Source organism: Zingiber officinale, chromosome 11A (genome assembly GCF_018446385.1).
Source record: "Zingiber officinale cultivar Zhangliang chromosome 11A, Zo_v1.1, whole genome shotgun sequence".
Taxonomy (NCBI): Eukaryota; Viridiplantae; Streptophyta; class Magnoliopsida; order Zingiberales; family Zingiberaceae; genus Zingiber; species Zingiber officinale.
This window is the reverse complement of record NC_056006.1, coordinates 24,600,980-24,621,130: the sequence shown is the minus strand read 5'-3', so window position 1 is coordinate 24,621,130 and position 20,151 is coordinate 24,600,980. Positions and strand designations below refer to the sequence as shown.

At 34.6% G+C, this 20,151-nt stretch overlaps 1 protein-coding gene across 3 annotated transcripts; it reads left to right on the top strand.

Moving 5' to 3' along the window:
* The first annotated feature begins 1,078 nt into the window (after positions 1 to 1,078).
* LOC122032210 (protein MICROTUBULE BINDING PROTEIN 2C-like) lies at positions 1,079 to 12,918 on the top strand. 3 transcript variants are annotated; one of them, XR_006125993.1, is made up of 7 exons: positions 1,079 to 1,404; positions 1,517 to 1,591; positions 3,013 to 3,354; positions 9,998 to 10,213; positions 10,653 to 11,151; positions 11,242 to 11,280; positions 12,645 to 12,717. XR_006125993.1 is itself a non-coding variant. In XM_042591473.1 (5 exons), the coding sequence occupies exons 1-5, from the start codon at positions 1,207 to 1,209 to the stop codon at positions 12,792 to 12,794; spliced, it is 981 nt and encodes a 326-aa protein (XP_042447407.1). In that variant the 5' UTR covers positions 1,079 to 1,206; the 3' UTR covers positions 12,795 to 12,918. The 3 variants fall into 3 exon arrangements, 1 of the variants encoding a protein (XP_042447407.1); XR_006125992.1 differs by having other exon boundaries at positions 10,653 to 11,280; XM_042591473.1 differs by lacking the exons at positions 10,653 to 11,151; positions 11,242 to 11,280 and having other exon boundaries at positions 12,645 to 12,918.
* Positions 12,919 to 20,151: the final 7,233 nt, after the last annotated feature.

The following is a 20,151-nucleotide window of genomic DNA, read 5'->3' as shown; positions in this document are numbered from 1 at the left end:
CCGAATGAAAAAGGACGAGGAAACTTTTTTATAAAAAAACATTAAAGGCCTAAAAAAAATTACTTAAGGCTTTAAAGAACCTTAAAATGGGTCTATACTGGATGAACATAAATAAATTTTTACCAAGTCGAATTTCAAACTTGCTCACAAATATTTAGTTCAGTTTTAAACATTGGAGTGCCTACTTATGGAACAGAAGGAGATGAAATAACAAGTCGTTCTGATAGACTTTAGATTTCTCAAGTTTGTTTTAGCCAAAATAAATTGATGCTTTACAATATCTGATTTTGACTTAATTTTTTGTTACTTGGTATCAAATATTTAACTCTTTAAATTGACTAATTCGAGGATGACTAGTACCGTCTTACAAAAATTTTCTACTAGCCATTAAAATAAATCGAGAAGCGCTCATGAAGACTCATCCAGACGGCCAATGTACTTAGACCTGTTTCTCACTAGAGAGAAAAATATCCTGTAAAACATTGCAACTGAGATTATGATTTTGACTTAATAATTATACGAAGGGTGATGTAATAGATACTAATTTCTAAGTATGATTTTACAGTATTAATTTTTTTCATTATTTATGACTTCTTTCCATAATAACACTTTCTCAATTATTTTTTAACTAATAATGAGAGCCAAGCCGAGCTCTATCAAGACATGTGTTAGATACAATTTGTTTTTGAAGGTTGTCTCGATGACTATTTGTCAGGATACAACGAAATGATTATGATCGCAATCAAACATTGGTGATTCGTATAAGTAGGACACAACCAAGTTTTTATTTATTGAAATTTTGTCACCTAAAGAGTTCGTGTAAGACACTTCATTGACCCTTCTCTCAAGTAGTAGGTATCGATCGGTCGATAAAGTCTTGATCAATTTTGGTCTCACTATCATGCCACTCCAACGATATTTTAAATGAAACAAAAGGTATTTTTAAAATCTAATAAAAATATTTTATTTATTTATATTTTTTTTGCAAATTTCATAAAAATAAAAATAAAAAAGTATATTTAGGACATTTGCCCTCGAGATTTTATTCTACACGTGATTTATCTCCTACGGCCGGCAGAGCCGGCACTGAATTTGCGTAGTGGCTTTTCGGTAATTCCAGACTTTAAAGTTTGAAGACGTTTCCAACGAAGCAGCGAAGGTCTTCCTCCTCTTCACCTTTCTCCCTTCCTCCTCCTCCTTCCTACAATGATAGAGAGGCCATGCAGGCTCCGCCCTTCTACGGATCCAACGCAGGAAGCCAAGCCGTGGCTCTCCGAGGGCCGTCATCGACAACACCGCCTCCCATCGCCGCCTCCGCCTGCTGAGGCAGCCGAGGGCGGCAATGTCGACCGAGTCCTTTTTAAGAACCTCGTTGAGATGGTCCCCCTGGTTGAATCGCTAATGGTATCTGCTGAATGAGCTAAAGTTTGAATCTTTGTACTTCATTCTCCCACTTTTTCTCCTCCGTGGTGGAGGAAGGTGCGATCGCTCTGATCTCCTGTGTTTGGCTGCGTAGGATAGGAGGGCGCGCTCGTCCTTCACGCGGAGGGCTTCTGTGATCTACACACCCGCGCCGTCCCACCCGAAGAAGGTGAGGAAAATCAAAATTCTTTTAAAGGTTGGATCTTGAAGCTTAGTTCATATTGGAGAGTATCTTTTGCTTTCCTTCGCCCTTCCTACTAGCGGATTTAGGAAAATGGCAGCGGATTTGATTGGTAAAGAATTTTTTAGGTAGCATACAAATTGTCCTGATTTCTGATCTTGATTTGGATCTATCCATTTCCATATTTTGATTAGAGCTTCTGGAGAGTCGTTCTTTTCTTATATGTTTCTATGAACAGTTTACTTAATGTACACGAGACTTTTAGCAGTTCGTTTTATGCTGCAGTCGTGGTAGTCGAAATTTCTTAACATCGATATGATAATGAAGTTACTACTCGCTAATAACTTCCTTGGTATAAAATTCGTAGTAAATATTGTTGTAGGGACTGAAAGCATATGCAAGTTTTTGGTGCTTCAATTGGAGATTTTTACTTGGAATTGGTTGGAATAAATATGTACCCATGCGACTTTTGTGAGTCTGATTGTCACTTTAGATCTTTATGTAGTTTGGATTCTATTTTCTTATACTGTGCCAGATTCCTATGAAGGTAAAAAGTGGAAACTAGAATTCTATTTTCTCAAAGATTTAGGATTTGAAAATTTCGATTTTGAGCAGTTGGATTTGTGTTTGTTACTTCTATAGAATTTTATTAATGAGTCTAAAGAAAGATATAATAAAATATCAAATATAACTTTAAAGATTCCAAACATAAGAAATGAAATTTTATATCTTGTTTTCTCATGTAGATCTAAACAAATTAAGAATTGGAATTAGATTTCTTTTCTAAAATAGAATTGGATCTTTTCTATGAAGCATGAATTATAAAAACCTCAATGGGATAGTTTTTCTCAGTAGATCTAGTGGTGTTCGGAATCTCAATTGTCAATCATCTTGGTATCTGTCACCAAAAAATTTTGTGAACTTTAGTTCCATGCAAGTTGTTGATCTACTAGAATTCAGCCTTGAGATCATTTCTTTATGAAACACATTGTGTATGATCAGTACTTGTAGCAAAAGAACAGAGTTAAATGAGAAATATGTGAAACTGGAGACCTTGCTAATTCATTGAATAACAAAATAGGAATGCAAGTCTCCACTCACCATTTCTTATTTTAATCTGAAGTTTCAAACTCTCTTTCTAAATCATAGTTTAATTTTGTTTTGTTACAGAATGAGTATTATTTGCTAAATTCTTTATCTTTTCTGTAACTGGTTGAAAAAACATGATTCATTTGATTCTTAATAACTTTGTATTTACAATTTGGAACTTTTAGAACAAGAGGCTTCATGTCACTCATTATTTTCTATGTAATCAGCAACTTCTTTTTCCATTTCTGAATGCAATCTTGTAACTTTTCCGTTGTCTTAAAAAGAAGCTGATGGCCATCTTAACATGTTATGAACTTCAGGCGACTGAGGCAAAAGGTGGAAGAGCTAATTCAACTGTTTCAGCAAAGAAACAAAGGGATTTCGAAGACAATGCACAAAGAAACAAACAAAAAGATTCTTCTAATGGATTTACTGTGGAAACTGAGAAACTCCAGAAAGATCAGGAAGAGTTAAATATATTAAAGGAACAGATTAATGACCTACAAAGGAAAATACTAGAGAAAGATGAAGCTCTGGAATCAGCTGATAGTGAAATCAACCAATTGAGAGTAACTTATATATCTATTGATGAATTGAGGGCTCAGATTGCAGAGAAAGATTCTATGGTTAAATCTAATAACTCGCTGTTAAACAATGCCAAGGTAAACTGAGCTTAGTAATGCTACTAGCTTTCTGCTTGATGATACTGTGCTTATTTTTGGTTCTTGTGCTCTATTTTAGTCTGATTTTTTGATTGAATCCATATGCAACTAGCTTTTACCATTCCTAGTCCAAATAGATAATGTTTGACAGAACTGCTATTCGGTTTATGTAGTTATATTATGATAGATATATTCGTACTTTTAATTCCTAGCATCCAACCTCAATTTTCTTAGTTACATATTTTGTAATTATGTTTGGCATGATCACCATATTGTGTTTGCGATTGTTAATTGTCATGACTTGAATGGATCCCTTCCCATGGATGAGACAGGGAGCATGAAGTCAAACAATTTCATTAGTATTACCAGGATGTCAGTCCATATGGCATGACATTAAGAATCTACTCATATTACTAGATTGAAAATTGAACAACCAGTATGAGCATGTATAGCAACAATAATCAAATAGTTGAACACTCAAATAATTATATACCAAATTTATATTGTTTAGACATCAGATTGACAATTGAAAAGAAAGACTAACCAGATAAACTAGCTAATGCTGAAAGAAGGTGTAGAAGAAAACAATAAAGCAAACATTGGACTCCACAATGAAGAGAAACTCCATCGACCTTGACCCCAACAACCTATCTTTGAGCAACTCTAATGTCCCAACTTGACACTCTGAGTACTCACCAGTCACCTCTACTAAATCTAAAGTTAAAATAAAATAAGTAGATGTCATATGGGGAAATAGTTGATAGGATAAGGCAGCAATATATATAAAGCAATATGATTAGCAGAAGGGAAAACATATGCAACCAGATCAAGGTATTATTATCACATTATACTAATTTAGGTTGAGCTTTTCTTTCTAAGTAAGCTTGAGTGGAGTGGGCATGCACCTGACTTGGAAAAAATGGGATGTGCTCGGCATGACCTACTGCTCCACCCAACATGAGCCTGGATCTATGTGTCTCCAGTTTGTGCGAACACCGGCATGGAACCAAACCCAATAGTCGAATTTCATTAAAAAATAAGCTTGAGTGGAATGGGCATGCACTTGACATGGAAAAAAAAGGTGCTTGAGACAACCTACCACTCCACCCAACTCAAGCTTGGATTTGTATCTCCTGTGCCAACATGGGCATGAATCCAAGTCCATTAGTCGGGTTCCATTAAAAAATTGACAACATATAAAATAAAAATAAAAAAATTCTAAAAAAATTTAAAAGTCTTAATTAATTAAAATCATGATTACATCTTAAAAAAAATAGCCTGGTGCATGAAGTTTCCACCATGCGAGGTCATGGGGAAAGATCTACATAGCCTAAAATCATGATTACATCTTAAGTTTGGTATAATATTTACAACTCAAATTAATAAAAAATATAGAATAAATATCATTAATTGTGATATTTGTTATTAAATACTATTAAAAATATCTAATATTAATTATTAATAATTAATATTTTATATCAAAAATGTCAAACCATTTAGCTCGTATGTTGCCCATTCGAATCCTGACATGCATAGCCCATTTCAAGCTTAGGTCCCGACTACAACCCAAGTACCCTAGCATGGACCCATGCCATGGGACGGGCTTCACATGATATTTTCCATTTGCTGCTAGACATGATACATAGCTTGTCGTGTCGGACATCTCTATGTATGATATAATTCCTTGCATAATTAAGAATGCCTAGTCATGAATGCATCCCCTTTTTAGTCATGAGGCCTTCTTCTTGAAATTCAGTGATTTTTGTGATTATGTGGGGCTGAAGCTTAATCTGTCGATTTCCCAATTTGGGTAAGTTACTTGGCACTCTATATGCAAAAACAAGTCCTACTGGTGACAAGCGAATGAACTCTCAAGATTGGTTATTAGTAAAGAAAATCAAAGACATAGTTCGAAATCTCCCTCAATTGGAGATACCTCCCGAAGAAAGTTTTATTATTCTTGAAACCGATGGGTGTTCAGACGGCTGGGGAGGAGTTTGCAAATGAAAAAATTGTAAGTTCAACCCCCAATCTTCAGAAAAGGTGTGTGCTTATGCTAGTGGTAAATTCTCACCACCAAAGTCCACCATTGATGCTGAAATTTATGCTATAATGAATTCCCTTGAAACATTAAAGATCTATTATCTTGACAAAAGGGAATTAATCATCTGCACCGATTGCTAAGCAATTATCAGCTTTTTCGGAAAGACAACAACCAATAAACCTTCAAGGATCCATTGGTTGGCCTTTACAAATTATATAACCGGCACCGGAATTCCCATTACATTTGAACATATTGAAGGCAAGGATAATCTACTTGCAGATTTTTTATCCAGACTAATTACTTGCCTTACTATTTCAGAATGGCCGGAAGCAATTCTCAATGGTATGGGGTTAATCCCTCAGGCTCTCCAGGAAGTCTAGCAAGCACCAACACCGCAAGCGGAGGAGGTTCTTTCGAAAGCACTCAACAATCTCTACCATTGGTTGAACAATACCAGCAGATGCTTAAACGAGAATACCCTATCAACCTTAAGTCTGATAATCAAAGACGTGAAAATCTGCACCAATTACAACAACAAATTGTTGCCCAAGCACAAAATGCGCTTCAACAACTACGTATAATACATATGATGAAAGTAAAGGAATGTCAGTCTCTGAGTACAAAAGACAATTGGTGGCATGACTAGTTACCTGCTATAAGACAAATCGATCAACAGCTGGAACAGACAACATATCTACTTAGCGATGCTGTTCGACGAATATCCCATTTCAAAGTTTAAAGTTTACTCTTGTGTGCTGTAAAGTGGAAGGAATCTAATCCTTCTTTACGTCTTGTCTATAAGGTGTGCTGTGTGCTGTGTGCTGTCAAAGAAGGAATCTAATCCTTCTTTACGTCCTGTCCATAAGGTGTGCTGTCAAAGAAGGAACCTAATCCTTTTTTACGTCCTGTCCATAAGTAAAGTTAGGACATCTCAGAAGGAATCTAATCCTTCTTTACGTCCTGCTCATAAGTATAGTTAGGACACCTCATTCGATCTTATCGGATAAGAGAAAAAGCTTGTCGATGGGGCCCATAGAGCACCTGAGGCTTTCTTCTCATGTCTATATAAGACGAATAGAGGAGCTTATGTAAGGCATCGAAGCCTCACGGTCTTTAAGAGTTTTCTGAAGTAAGAAGCGTCTGTAATTTAAGTAAGTTTTTAAATTCTTATCCTTTTACTTCACATTATCCCCTTCCTTCCCCTTCCTTCCCCTGCGTTCCCGTTCTTATAATCAAGCAAGTAAGAATAAATAGTGTTAAAGCTCAACCGCCACTTAGGGCTAATTACCAAGATTTTCCTACCCAAAACTTTAACCCACTAATGTCATTCCACTACGTGGTTTTACACTAGCAAAGTTGCATTCACCATTCATTTAGCATGAAGGTAATAAGAAACAACAACAATCAAGCTTTATCCCACTAGGTGGGGCCGGCTATATGGATTCTTCTATGTCATTGGGCTCTATCCCTTATTATATCATCATTTATATTTAAATAAATTTTATCTTGTTTTATTATTGCTAATCAAGTCTTTTTTAGTCTTCCTTTTCATCGTTTGATATGCACATTTGTCATAGTTTCACGCAACTTACATGTTCATACCATCTTAAATGTGTCTCCTAAAGTTTTCCCTCGATAGGTGCAACTTGACTTTCTCTCTAATATTTTCATTTCTTTTCTTGTCATCCTTGTACGTTCATACATCCACCTTAACATTCTCATTTTTGCAACTCTCATCTTTTGCTCACGTGTTTAAGTCATAGCCCAACATTCAATTTCATATAACATAGCGATTTTGCCGTCGTTTTGTAAAACTTTTTTTTAAATCTTAAAGGTACTTGACGATCACAAAGAACACTTGACGCTCTACTCTATTTCAATCATCCTACTTGTATTTTATATTAGATATCTCTCTCAATTCCTTCATCCTTTTATAAAAATGATCCTAAATACTTAAAGTTCTCATCTCCTACCTTAACAATTATCTCATTACATTTAATATTATTAAATTCTATATATTTTGTCTTTACTCTATGAAGGTAATAAGAAAATGAGTGCATTTTATCATTTCCATAAAACTTAGCCTAGTAGTATGTTGATAAAAGGTTATGGGGTCTCAAGGGTCATATATACGACCTTTAAACACCATGTTATAAGCTTGATATATTGTTGTTATTTTCAGGACAGTGGTTACAAAAGGCTAACATGGCCTCTACAGTCCCCAAAAATTTCCTAATTTGAGCTACAAGATATACCTTATTTACAAGTCCCTAAGAAACATAAGATATGACAGAGAACAAGGATAACGCAACCACAAATGAAGGAGGTATAATTTGGATGAAGTTAGGGCTCTAATTCACTTAATTAAGGTACTCACTGTCTACTTAAAAGCCTCAAATTCTTGCTGCTGCTTAGTACAACAACTTCAAGAGGTCAAAAATCCTAGCATAACATCTCAAAATCTCATGCGATTCTAAAGCTAAGCTACACCATGTTTGTCATGCACAACACAAAGAAGAACAGTTTTCCCTTAAAGCTAATCTGACAATACTTCTAATTCATAGAGGAAGGAACCTAGGAACAACAATGACATCCTATCTCAAGTGAAGCTTGCCAGTACATTTTGTGATGGAAACATACTGAAGAACTTCTGGTACCTATTGCCCTAAATAATAAACCATTATTTTAGAGTGAATTTAAAGGGAAAGAGAAGTTAGTTTAGAGTTCTACCAATTCCATATAAGCACTAGTTTATTAAAATGCAAGTGATGTGAGACCATAATAAATATACATATTATTCGAGGAAGAGGGAGGCCAAAGAAGACTTAGTTAACAATGATAAAATATGATAAAATTATTTAAATATAGATGATGATATTATAGGGGATCAATTCCAATGACGTAGGAGAATCCATATAGCCAATACCACTTACTGGAATAAAGGTTTGATTGTTATTGTTATATTATTAAAAAAATAAAAGGGGTAGATTTTAGATGAAAAGAGGTAGGTTTTTCAAGAAAAGAACCAGGGCTATTTTGAAAAAAAAAATAGTTGGAAAAAGGAGGTAGTGGTATTAAATAGAAAATAACAATCTAAAGCATTTATTTTAATCATCTTCATCTCAGCTTTTTCTCTTGCTGCTATTTGCTTCAATTGATGTACTGTTACTCTTTAATTCACCACCAACTTTTTTCCCTTCGTCCTCTAATATATTGTTTGCATCATTAAATATGAGAGTACTCATTCCTTATCATTTTCAACATTTCTATTCTATTTGGATCAATTCCACACGTTTACTCTTTTGTACTACATCTACTCTCTCTTGAATAAAATGATTGATATCTCAATTGATTGCTCCCCCAACATTTCTCTATGGAAGAATAAATGTTGGAATTCTAATGTCACTTTTGTCTATAATATTTTCTCTGCAACAGGTTAACTCTCAAAGATAGGTGAGTCAATGTCTCCTCATCCTTTGAGAACTTTATTCTATCTCCTCTTACAACTTCTCAAATCCTTCCTGTATTAACTCCTTGTCTCAGAACTACATATCTTTTCTTTTATATTTATCTTTGTTTTTTTTCCTCTTTATGCTTCTTGAAGTGCACAGCATAATGAACATTCTCATACATTTTCCATCTGAAATATTTGAAGTTAGAGCTTAATGTAAACATTGAGCATAGTTGAAGATAGATAACCATTCATTGATAAATCTTAGACCTACTCAGCTGCTGTGAATCTTGTGTTATTGGAGTATTGTACTTAGGTAATCATTTGTGCACTACAACAAACTGTCTTAGTTCGCAAGTAGTAATCGTTTAAACACTATTATCGCAGAATTATTTTATAACACCTTTAATCACAATATTAGCTTTAACACTTGTTTTATAGAGCTCAACAAGATGTACTGATTCCCAAGTAGTCATTGTATACGTACCACGATTACAAAATTATCTTTATGACATGATGGGACTTTGAATCGTAGTTGGAAAGTACATTATTTTGTGATTATTCATAAAGGTACTTTCCTTTTTTGTATTCTTTGTTGCTGTGCTTTGACTTCTCCTTTAGTGTTTTTCACTCTTTTTCTGATTAATTGAGATCTCTTGAATCTCTATGATGCTACTGGTCATTCTTTAGTACTTGTGATGCTGAAAAGAAATCAATTTGAAATTCAAATTGATTTTGGTAATTATTCTGTTTTAGATGTCAAGAAGTTTGGTATGTGTTAATTTAGTAGAAGTTTAATTGGGTTATTATATTTATTCCTAGTTTAGTTAGGATTGAATCTATAAAAGAGGTGTTGTCTTCAATGCATCAATTATCTTTCAAATAATATTTTTTTTTTGTTAATTTTCTATGCAAGATTATCCTGTGTGAGGTCATACCGCATAAACTTGAATGACAAATTGCCCTGAAGCTTTACTCTGTTATTATTATGCTGACTTGTCTGTTGCATCTCCGCTCAATTCCTGTAATTGTAAAATGTTAATAGGAATACTATTTTAAATGCTGCTGCATCTTCTTTCTCTTGCTTAACATCTTAAGAAATAATTACTTGTTGAACTGTATGAGGGTACTCTTCGTTTAATCTACAGATCAGTTTGGCAGACAAGCAAGCAACTCTGGAGAGATTGACTTGGGAAGCTCAAATGTCTAAAAAGAAAATTGAGGAACTTCAAGGAGAGAGAGCTTCTATGGACTATGAGATTACCACACTGATGAAAATTTTTGAGCAGTTATCTGCAAATCATTCATCCATGAATCCTGATGAAAGTTTATGTTCGTACAGATTGGAACCTCTTCCAGTTATAGTGAGTTTTTCCTCTCCTTTGATTGATGGTAGTTTGGTTGTTCTTTTTTATGCCATTATTTATTATATTTGTGCCATGGAAGAAATTTTGGTTTAATATTATGAGGAAAGTAGAAAATGAATGACCTGCAATTTCATTTGCTAAATCTCTAATAACAAAACTGTAAAGAGGGGTGAAAGCCCATTTTGTGCATTTTTCCAAGAACCTAAGCAATTATTGTATAATGCCTTGCTAGTTACTTTAACCAAAAATATAAGACACATAGTATTGGTATGTCAATTCAATCTCCTCTTTAGGACTTGGATTATCATTGTGAGTTGGTCCTTGGGAAGGTGGAGTCACAACCATGATTTAAATTGACAAGTCGTGCCATATCATTCCACTTGCTAATCGACATGTGAAACACTGATGCATTGCGATACTATGATCGACATGGCAGGCAAAGGCATTACAACAATGGATCACATGGGTGGTCTTCACGGCCAGAGACCCGATTTGAAGCCTCTCCCCCACTTCTTTGAGTTATGCCTCTTCGCTTCCTCTACTGCCTTGCCTTTTCCTCTGTTGCATCATATGCCTTTTTCTCCTCTTCCTCCACCTCTTCCTCCTCTTGGTCCCCCTCTGCCACCAACTCTATATTCCCTCCTTTGCCTACAACACAACTCTTGGCTTTGGTTCAACCAGTCTAGCTTTTTATCCCCCTAATCTTGACCGTTGCATTGTTGTCTGCTAGTTCACATGCCGTGATCCATCTGATCTACGACTTCGGCCCAATCCATGCGAGTTGTCCCTTTCATTGCATTGTTGGCTGTTGCTGTCTGCCCTTCTAAAGTCCCCATGACTCTTTTCGCCCGTTGAGATAAAAGTAATTGCTTTAGGCCCCACTCAATTCACCCACCCACACCAACTAGCAACTACCCTTTCTCCAAACAAAAGATGTAAGTAATTATCTTGATGCATATAGTAATATTGTCAGTGTTTTATTATCTGAATGGTGCTTTGTTGGTCTCGTGTTGGTTCTCCTGGAGTTGCTTTGCACGGGTGATGGAGCAAGTGACAGCAAAAAGGTCTTGTTCCCTTTTAGTATAGCTCATTAGAAACTTTAAACACTTCAAATTCAATGCAATTCTAGCTGTTTTGAATATATTTTTTTTTCATACTTATATTGCAATTTCCTTAACTGAATTTGTTGGCTATTGGGTTTCTTCATTTCTAGTGCTACCAGTCATCTAATATCTTCCTGTTTACACTGAAAGTTCCAACTTTCTAATGTTGGATTACAAGATTGAAATAAATTTATATAGGGCCATATTAGTCCAGCATCAAAATGCAATTTTCATGTGCCACATCTTTTGATGGTGTTCCTCCATCTACATGCAGTTTGGAGAATAAGAAAATCTTTCACAGCTACTTAATTCGTTGTTTCTATGGTATCCTTACATTTGTTCAGTTTTTTGTTAACTTCTTAGGAGGAAAGAATTCTTTTATAAACTTTCCCCAACATAGCATCTCATAAATTTTCTAAAATAAGAGACTTTTTATTTGAAAAGTGGAAATTTGGGATAGTTGGTGTGAAATTTAATATCATTTGTTTAATTCATGCATAATAGTGTACTTGGTACATTCTTCATGATATTTCTCCTACACACCACCACAACAACAACCAAGGCTTATCCCACTAGATGGGGTCAGCTATATGCATCCTCCTACGTCATTGAGCTTTATTCCTACTATATCATTATCTATATTTAAATAAATTTTTAATCAAGTTTATTATCTTCTTTTTCCTTATTTAATGTATATATTTATTATAGTTGTACATCGCCTAACTATAGCATCTATTGATCATTTAACTACAAACATGTCTCTCTATGTTCTCTTACCACCCAATTAAGAAAGATGGAGCAAATTACCATTTGCTATTTTTTATCTGGGGATCTAAATGATTGGAAAATCTTTGATTCTAGTTTAAGGTTTGGTGAGCTTTGTGGTAGGAAGAACTTCAGTCCTAGTGACTCTTCTCAATTTTCTGCTTCATACTAGACTCATTAGAATTTGCTCGAGCAATTCTATGTTTGGTTCGCAAATAAGACCTGATCGTATTAGAAAAATTTCACCTAAGATTATCCTCTCTTTAGGGAACAAAATTTGGCAGCATTCTGAAACTTGTTTTATCTTTACAATTGAGAAACTATCATACAGTTAAAATCAGGATCTCGGTTTAGCAAAATCTGTAAGATTAAACAGAACAAAGTGTAATAAAGTGTAGTGAGTATAAATGTTGCTTGTGACAATTCATATGGAAAAGTTTTGTAACAATCGAAAAATGAAATCGACAAATGCCCACACACTTTGCCTTGGTAGAACACTTGTTCTCTGTATTTGTTCATTGTCTTGCTCAATACAATTAACTTGGATGATCTGACAACAGAATGACTCCGATGATAGTACATCGGAGAAAGTCGAAGAGGCGAGAGCAGCCTACAGTGCGGCTGTTGCTGCTGCAAAAGAGAACCCAACAGTGGAATTGCTAGCTAAAGCAGCTGAGGCAAGGCTACAGCTTCAAGCTCTCGTAATCTAACAGTTCAATTCTTGGATCTGTGTAAATGTTATGGTGATTAGATTGTAATATCGTTGTCTTCCTGTCTGAAAAACCTTTTTGTAGTAATTTATGCCATGCTTGTTGCTTTAATGATGAATATCAATCACTAATTACTGTCATTGTTCTAGATTTCTTGATTAGGTTTATGAAGTACTTTCAAGGTTTCCTTGATCATAATCATATTAGCACTTCATGTTATTTGGAGTGATATTATGAGGTTGGAGCTTTCTCTTTCTAAGAGTTAGTAAATTAAATTATGTATCCGGAGCCGCCACCTCTTCTACCCTGTGGTTCAGATCTCCCTCTCGGGGCCCTGCTTGGTTAGCGCTCATATACGGTGACTCTTTTGTCGACCTAGTTCTCTTCGTTCGATAATTTTTGACAATCATAGGCACCGTACTATACTGTTAGAACCGCCCATAGTCTGACGGTTGAAGCCAAGGGTGACAATTGGCCAAGAGCTTGACTAGACCAAATGTATGACTCTAACTGCTCTCTCCATTGGTGCCCGACTTCTCGCCGCCATGCTAGGCGATTCCTAGTTCTTCGCTTGTGTGACGAACTATGTGGCATGTACAACAGCTTGCGTGGTGAGCTCGACAAATCACAAGGATGTGTTTTTCAATCGGCTGTATAAGGCTCGGTGATGGGAGGTGAACTATGGAGGTCACTCTTCTCTATTGAGCTTTTAGTCTTTTTCTTTCGCGCGCACCGACAAGTCCTATCTTTCAGTTCCATACTGACTTGACCGTCAAAAGAGTCACGTCATCCATGCCGGCGCTGGTTGACTAGTGCTGACTTGCAGGACTTCGAGTTTCGAACGATGGACACAGCTCGAAGAACACAAGGGAGAGGAGGAACCAATGTGCAGAGGAGAACACCTCATTAAGCTAGTGTAATTTTTACATCTTATTTTAAATTAGTATAACTTTTAAAATTTTCATGTCTAGTGCAATATATTTTTTCTTTAAATATATTATATCTCTACTTTTTTATAGTTAAAATGATGATATGATAACTGTGCATTGTGTTACATTAATAAATAAATTATATGCATAAAAAATAATTAGAAGTTTAAAAGTAAATTTTTAAATGATTAAAAACTTGGACGGTAATTTACCAAAACACGAAGGCGGTTTTGCATTTTCCCCATTTTAGTAGTTGGGTTTGGAATTGTCCAAACAACGTAGTCTTGTTGAATTTATTTTCAATTTTACCCTCATCCATCATCTATTGCTGTTCATCTAAAACCCTCCTCGTCTTTCTGCTTTTGAGCACCAAGCCCGTCATGGAAGGCTATCTCAAGTTCCGCAACTAGGAGATCCTGATGGACCTCGACGTCAGTGAGGACGATTGGAAACCCTCGCATGAGCACGACTCCAGCGATGGATCCATCGTGCTCGACTACTTCGCATTAGATTCGCGCAAGGAGCGCCATAAAGGAGATTCCTTTGATGGAAATGGCCATGATGAGGAGACAGTTGAGACGATGGACTATTCGAAAACCCCTATTTGGGTCGACCCGGACATGAATAGGAAGGACGCCGATTTTTCGGAGATGAGTACTTATTCAGATGGATGTGGGTTCGATGAGCCGGAGGAGGAAAAAAGAGCATGTCTTAGTAGCCAAAAGGATGAGCTTGGTGGTGCTAAAATGCCAAAAATTGTCGAGAAGATGATGAGGAGGGTGAAGAAGTAGTGAGTACTATGAAAATGGGAATTGAGAAGCCCGAGGAAGAAGAGTGTGAAGAACATGTGGAGATTAAGGACATTAGCTTGCAGAATGATTTGATTAAAGAATGAGAGAAGAAAGTTATTGCTTGGTGGAAGCTCCCTTTTGAGCTTCTACGGTTCTGTGCTTTACGACTTATTATCTATCAATTACTTTTTTTTTTCTTTGAAGCTATTCCATTATTATTATGATACTATCAGAGTTCATTGCTAAACAAATGTTAGGTAGAATATCAACAACTCTCTTTTAATACTTGTTCCTCTCCACAGAAGTAACTCCAGTCTCAGTTGAAGATCCAAGCAGTGCGTCTCAATGAAGCATTCTCGGTCATGAGGTGTCTTTCGATTCTAAAATCTCAACTGTCTATTGGTGGATTGACCTCATAGTCAGTTCTAACCCTTTAGTGAGACATTTCACAACTTCACCCAAGGATAGTTGCTCCAACAAGGCATGAAATGATTTTTCCTATTAGTTGTGGAGCTCATATAGACACCCTGAGTAGTTACCTTTTCAAGGAAACTCTAAGTCCTTAATTGCTCCTAGAAACTCATTTTCTTTGTCACTAGGTTTTATGATTGTGCAATAGTCGTCTTCCTTGTATTGTTTAGTCTTATCGTTGATGTTGGTCTGTATTTGACATTAGTAATGAATGTTCTATGTCTTTTTATTTATTTATCAAAAGAAAATTGATTGTATTATCTTTCAAACAATTTGTTTATTTATCTTAAAGAACTCACAGAGAATGCTGAAGATTATTGATTGAAAAGTTAAATCACAGACTAGATTATCTTCAGATATTATATACAATTTCAATGTAACATATTGAAAATAATAAACATAAATAGGGTCATAAAGATAAACCAACAACACTTGTGTTGCTAGTTTTTGAAAATTAGCAACACGGAAAATCAGCAACACCGTGTTGCTAATTTTGAAAAATCAATAGCAACATGGTGTTGTTGATTTTCGAAAATTAGAAACACCTGTGTTGTTGGTTTTGGAAAATCAATGTCATGCTATTGATTTCTAGAAACCGAAAGTTATGGTTTCTCAAAAAGTTAAGTTAGCAACACATTGTAGTTAGTTTTTTAAAATTAGCAGCATTGTGTTACTAATTTCCAAAAATCAGCAACACAACATTGATTTTCAAAAATCAACAACACAGTATTGTTGATTTAAATTTTAAGAGACAATAACTTTTGACTGGGATTAAACCATGGGGCACACAATATATCAAATCGAAGATCGTTCATAGATCTTCGATTTCATATATTGTGCATCCCATGATTCAATCCGAAGTAAAAATTAAGCTCTCTCAAAATTTAAGTCAGCAATACGTTGTTACTGATTTTATGCTATTGAAAAATCAACAACACAATACATTGTGTTGTTGATTTTACTACTAATATTCAAATGACCATAACTTTTGACTGAGATGTACAATATATCAAATCAAAGCTTGTTCAAAGATCTTCGATTTGATATATTGTGTGTCTCATGCTTTAATTTCAGTCAAGATTTATAGTCTCTCAAAGTTTAAGTATGTTGCTAGTCTTTCGAAGATCAATAACACATAGCAGCTACAAAATCATAGCTGTTATAACTACATGTTATAAGTTTGAGAGGTCATAACTCTTGATTAAGGTTGAATTATAGGATGCACAATATATCAAATTGAACCTCATTCAAAGATCTTTGATTTAATATATTGTGAGTCCCATGGTTTAATTTAATTCAAAAGTGATGACCTCTCAAAGTTTACCCAGCATACACGTTATAGCAGTTACAAAACAGTAGCTACTACAACTACAAGTTCATCTTTAAGAGGAACTTTTGACTGAGATTGGACCACAATATATCAAATCAAAACTTATGCATAGATCTTCAATTTGATATATTATGTGCTTCGTAGTTCAACCCAAATCAAAAGTTGTGACTTTTCAAAGTTATAACTTGTAGTTGTAGCAGCTACGATTTCGTAGCTACTACAACATGTTGCTAGTCTTCAGAAAACCAGCAACAACGTATTGAAATGTAAACTTTGAGAGCTCATAACTTTTGACTGGGATTGAACTACAAGACACATAATATATTAAATCGAAGCTTGTATAGATATGTTTGATTAAATATAAGTGTTTCGTAATTCAACCCGAATCAAAAGTTATGACCTCTTAAATTTATAACTTGTAGTTGTAGCTACTACAATGTGTTGTTGATCTTTAGAAGATCAGTAACAATGTGTTGTTGGCCTTCAGAAATTTAGCAACAAAACTAGCAGCAACGTGTTGAACTGTAAACTTTGAGAGGTCATAATTTTTTACTGGAATTGAATCATGAGACGCACAATATATCAAATCAAAACTTGTTTAGAGATCTTTGATTTGATATATTATGTGTTCTATAATTTAACCTGAATCAAAAGTTATGACCACTCAAAGTTATAACTTATAGTATAGCAGCTACGATTTTGTAACTACTACAATGTATTGCTAGTCTTCAGGAATTCAGCAACAAAGACCAGCAACAACGTGTTGAAGCATAAAATTTGAAAACTCTTAACTTTTGATTGGGATTGAATCACGAGACACACAACACATCAAATCAAATCTTGTTTAGAGATCTTTGATTTGATATATTATGTGTTTCATAATTCAATCCAAATCAAAAGTTATGGCTTCTCAAAGTTATAACTTATAATTGTAGTAACTACGATTTCATAACTGCCACAACATGTTGCTAATCTTCAGAAGATTAGCAATAATGTGTTGTTGGTTTTTAGAAATTTAGCAATAAAAACTAGCAACAATGTTTTGAACCGTAAACTTTAAGAGGTCATAAGTTTTGATTGGAATTGAATCACAAGAGGCACAATATGTCAAATTGAAGCTTGTTCAGAGATCTTTGATTTAATATATTATGTATATAATTCAATATGAATCAATAGTTATGGCTTCTAGAAGCTATAACTTGTAGTTGTAGCAGCTATGATTTTGTAGCTGCTATAATGTGTTGCTGGTCTTATAAAGATCAGTAACACAAAGAGTTTTTAGTCTTCTAAAGAACATCAACACATTATTACTGATTAACCATTGGACGCATAAACCATTGGATGAACAAATCAAAAATTTCTGAACAATTTAGATGATGTTTGACAGTCATACAATGAAAATACAATAATAGTTTTATTGAGTTTTACATTAATAATACACTAGAAGAGCACAATAATTTAGACAAAGCAACAATTAATTATATAAAACAATTTGATATTCAAAAAAAGTTATAGCAACAATTAAAGATCTTTGAATGAGCTTAGATTTGATATATTATGTATCCTGTAGTTCAATCTGAATCAAAAGTTATAGTATATCTAAAAGTTATAACTTGTAGCTGTAGAAATCATAACTACTACAACATGTTGTTGATCTTCAAAAGACCAGCAACAACGTTGTTACTGACTTAAACTTTGAAAGACCATAACTTTTGACTGGCATTGAATCACGAGACACACAATATATCAAATCGAAGATCTCCAAACGAGCTTTGATTTTATATATTATGTGTCCCATGGTTTAATCTCAAACAAAAGTTATGGTCTTTCAAATATCAGTAATAAAATCAATAATACAATACATTATGTTGCTAACTTAAACTCTGAGAGATCATAACTTTTAACTTAAATTGAATCATGAGACACACAATATATCAAATCAAACAACTCTTAATGAGTTCCAATATGATATATTGTGTGTCTCGTGGTTCAATCTCAATCAAAAGTCATAGTCTTTTGAAGATCAACTATAAAATCAACAACACAATACATTGTGTTGCTGATTTTTCAGCAACATAAAATCAGTAATAACGTGTTGCTAACTTAAATTTTGAGAGACCATAACTTTTGAATTGAATTTAATAACAAGATGCATAATATATCAAATCAAAGATCTCATCTTTGATTTGATATATTGTGGGTCCCGTGATTTAATCCCAATTAAAAGTTATTATCTCTTAAAGTTTAAGTCAGCAACACTATGTTACTGATTTTCAAAAATTAGTAACATAGTGTTGTTGATTTTCAAAAATTAGTGTTGTATTGTTAATTTTCATAAATCAACAACATAGTGTTACTAATTTTAAAAAACTAACTACAATGTGCTGCTGACTTAAATTTTGAAAACCATAACTTTCGATTTTTGGAAATCAACAACACGGGGCTGATTTTCAGAAACCAGCAACACAGGTGTTGCTCATTTTCAGAAATCAGCAACACCATGTTGATGCTGATTTTAAAAAATCAACAACAAGGTGTTGCTAATTTTTTGTGTTGCTGATTTCCAAAAACTAGCAACATAAGTGTTGTTGGTTTATCTTTATGACCATATTTATTCTTATTATTTTCGCTATGTTACATTGAAACTGTATGTAATATCTGAAAATAATCTAGTCTGTGATTTAACTTTTCAATCAATAATCTTCTGCATTCTCTGTGAACTCCTTAAGATAAACAAACTGCTTGAAATATAATACAGCCAATCTTCTTTCAATAAATACACAAAATGGCATAGAACATCCATTATTGATCTTAAACACAAACCAACATCAATGATAAGACAAACAATACAAAGAAGATGATCATTGCACAAGCATAAAATCTAGTGACAAGGAAAATGAGTTTCTAAGAGAAATTAGGGACTCAAAGCTTCCTTGAAAAGGTAATTGCTCAGGGTATCTAGATGAACTCCACAACTAACAAGAAAAATCATCTCATGCCTTGTTGGAGGAAACTCTACTTGGTGAAGCCGCGAAATGTCTCACTAAAGGGTCAGAACTAACTATGAGGTCAATCCACCAGCAGACAGTTGAGATCTTAGAATTGAAAGGCACCTCACGGCCAAGAATACTTTGTTCAGACGCATTGCTTGGGTCTTCAACTAAGACTGGAGTGGCTTCTGTGGAGAGGAACAAATATTAAAAGAGAGTTTTTGGCATTCTACCTAACATTTGTTTAGCAATGAACTTTGATAGTAGCATAATAATAATAGAATAACTTCAAAGGAAAAAAGTAATTGATAGATAATAAGTCACAAAGTGCAGAACTTTAGAAACTCAAATGAGAGCTTCCACCAAGCCATCACTTTCTTTCCCCATACTTTAACCAAATAAATTTGTAAGCCAATGCCCTCAATCTCCATATGTTCTTCACACCCTTCTTCCTTCAGCTTTTCAATTCTCATTTTCATAGTACCCACTACTTCTTCACCCTCCTCATCTTCATGTATCTTCTCTGTTGGTGTAATATTCCCTAGGTCAAAGTTGACCTGGTTGACTGATCTTGAATTGGTTCAAGCTCGAGTCTTGATGTTTGGGTTTCAATGTTTGACAATACATGGAGACAAGACATGGAGATTGCAGGTGCAATTGTTCATGTGGTGAGATTGTGAAGGAGAGTCAAGTAGGTTAAGGTTGACTGGATACTTGACTGGAAAATCCTAGTGAGTGAAGCTAGGTAAAAGTCCTGGTGAGTGAAGCTAGACAGCTGAAAAATATTAGTGAGTGAAGCTAGGTGAAAGTCCTGGTGAGTGAAGCCAGGCAGCTGAAAAATATTAG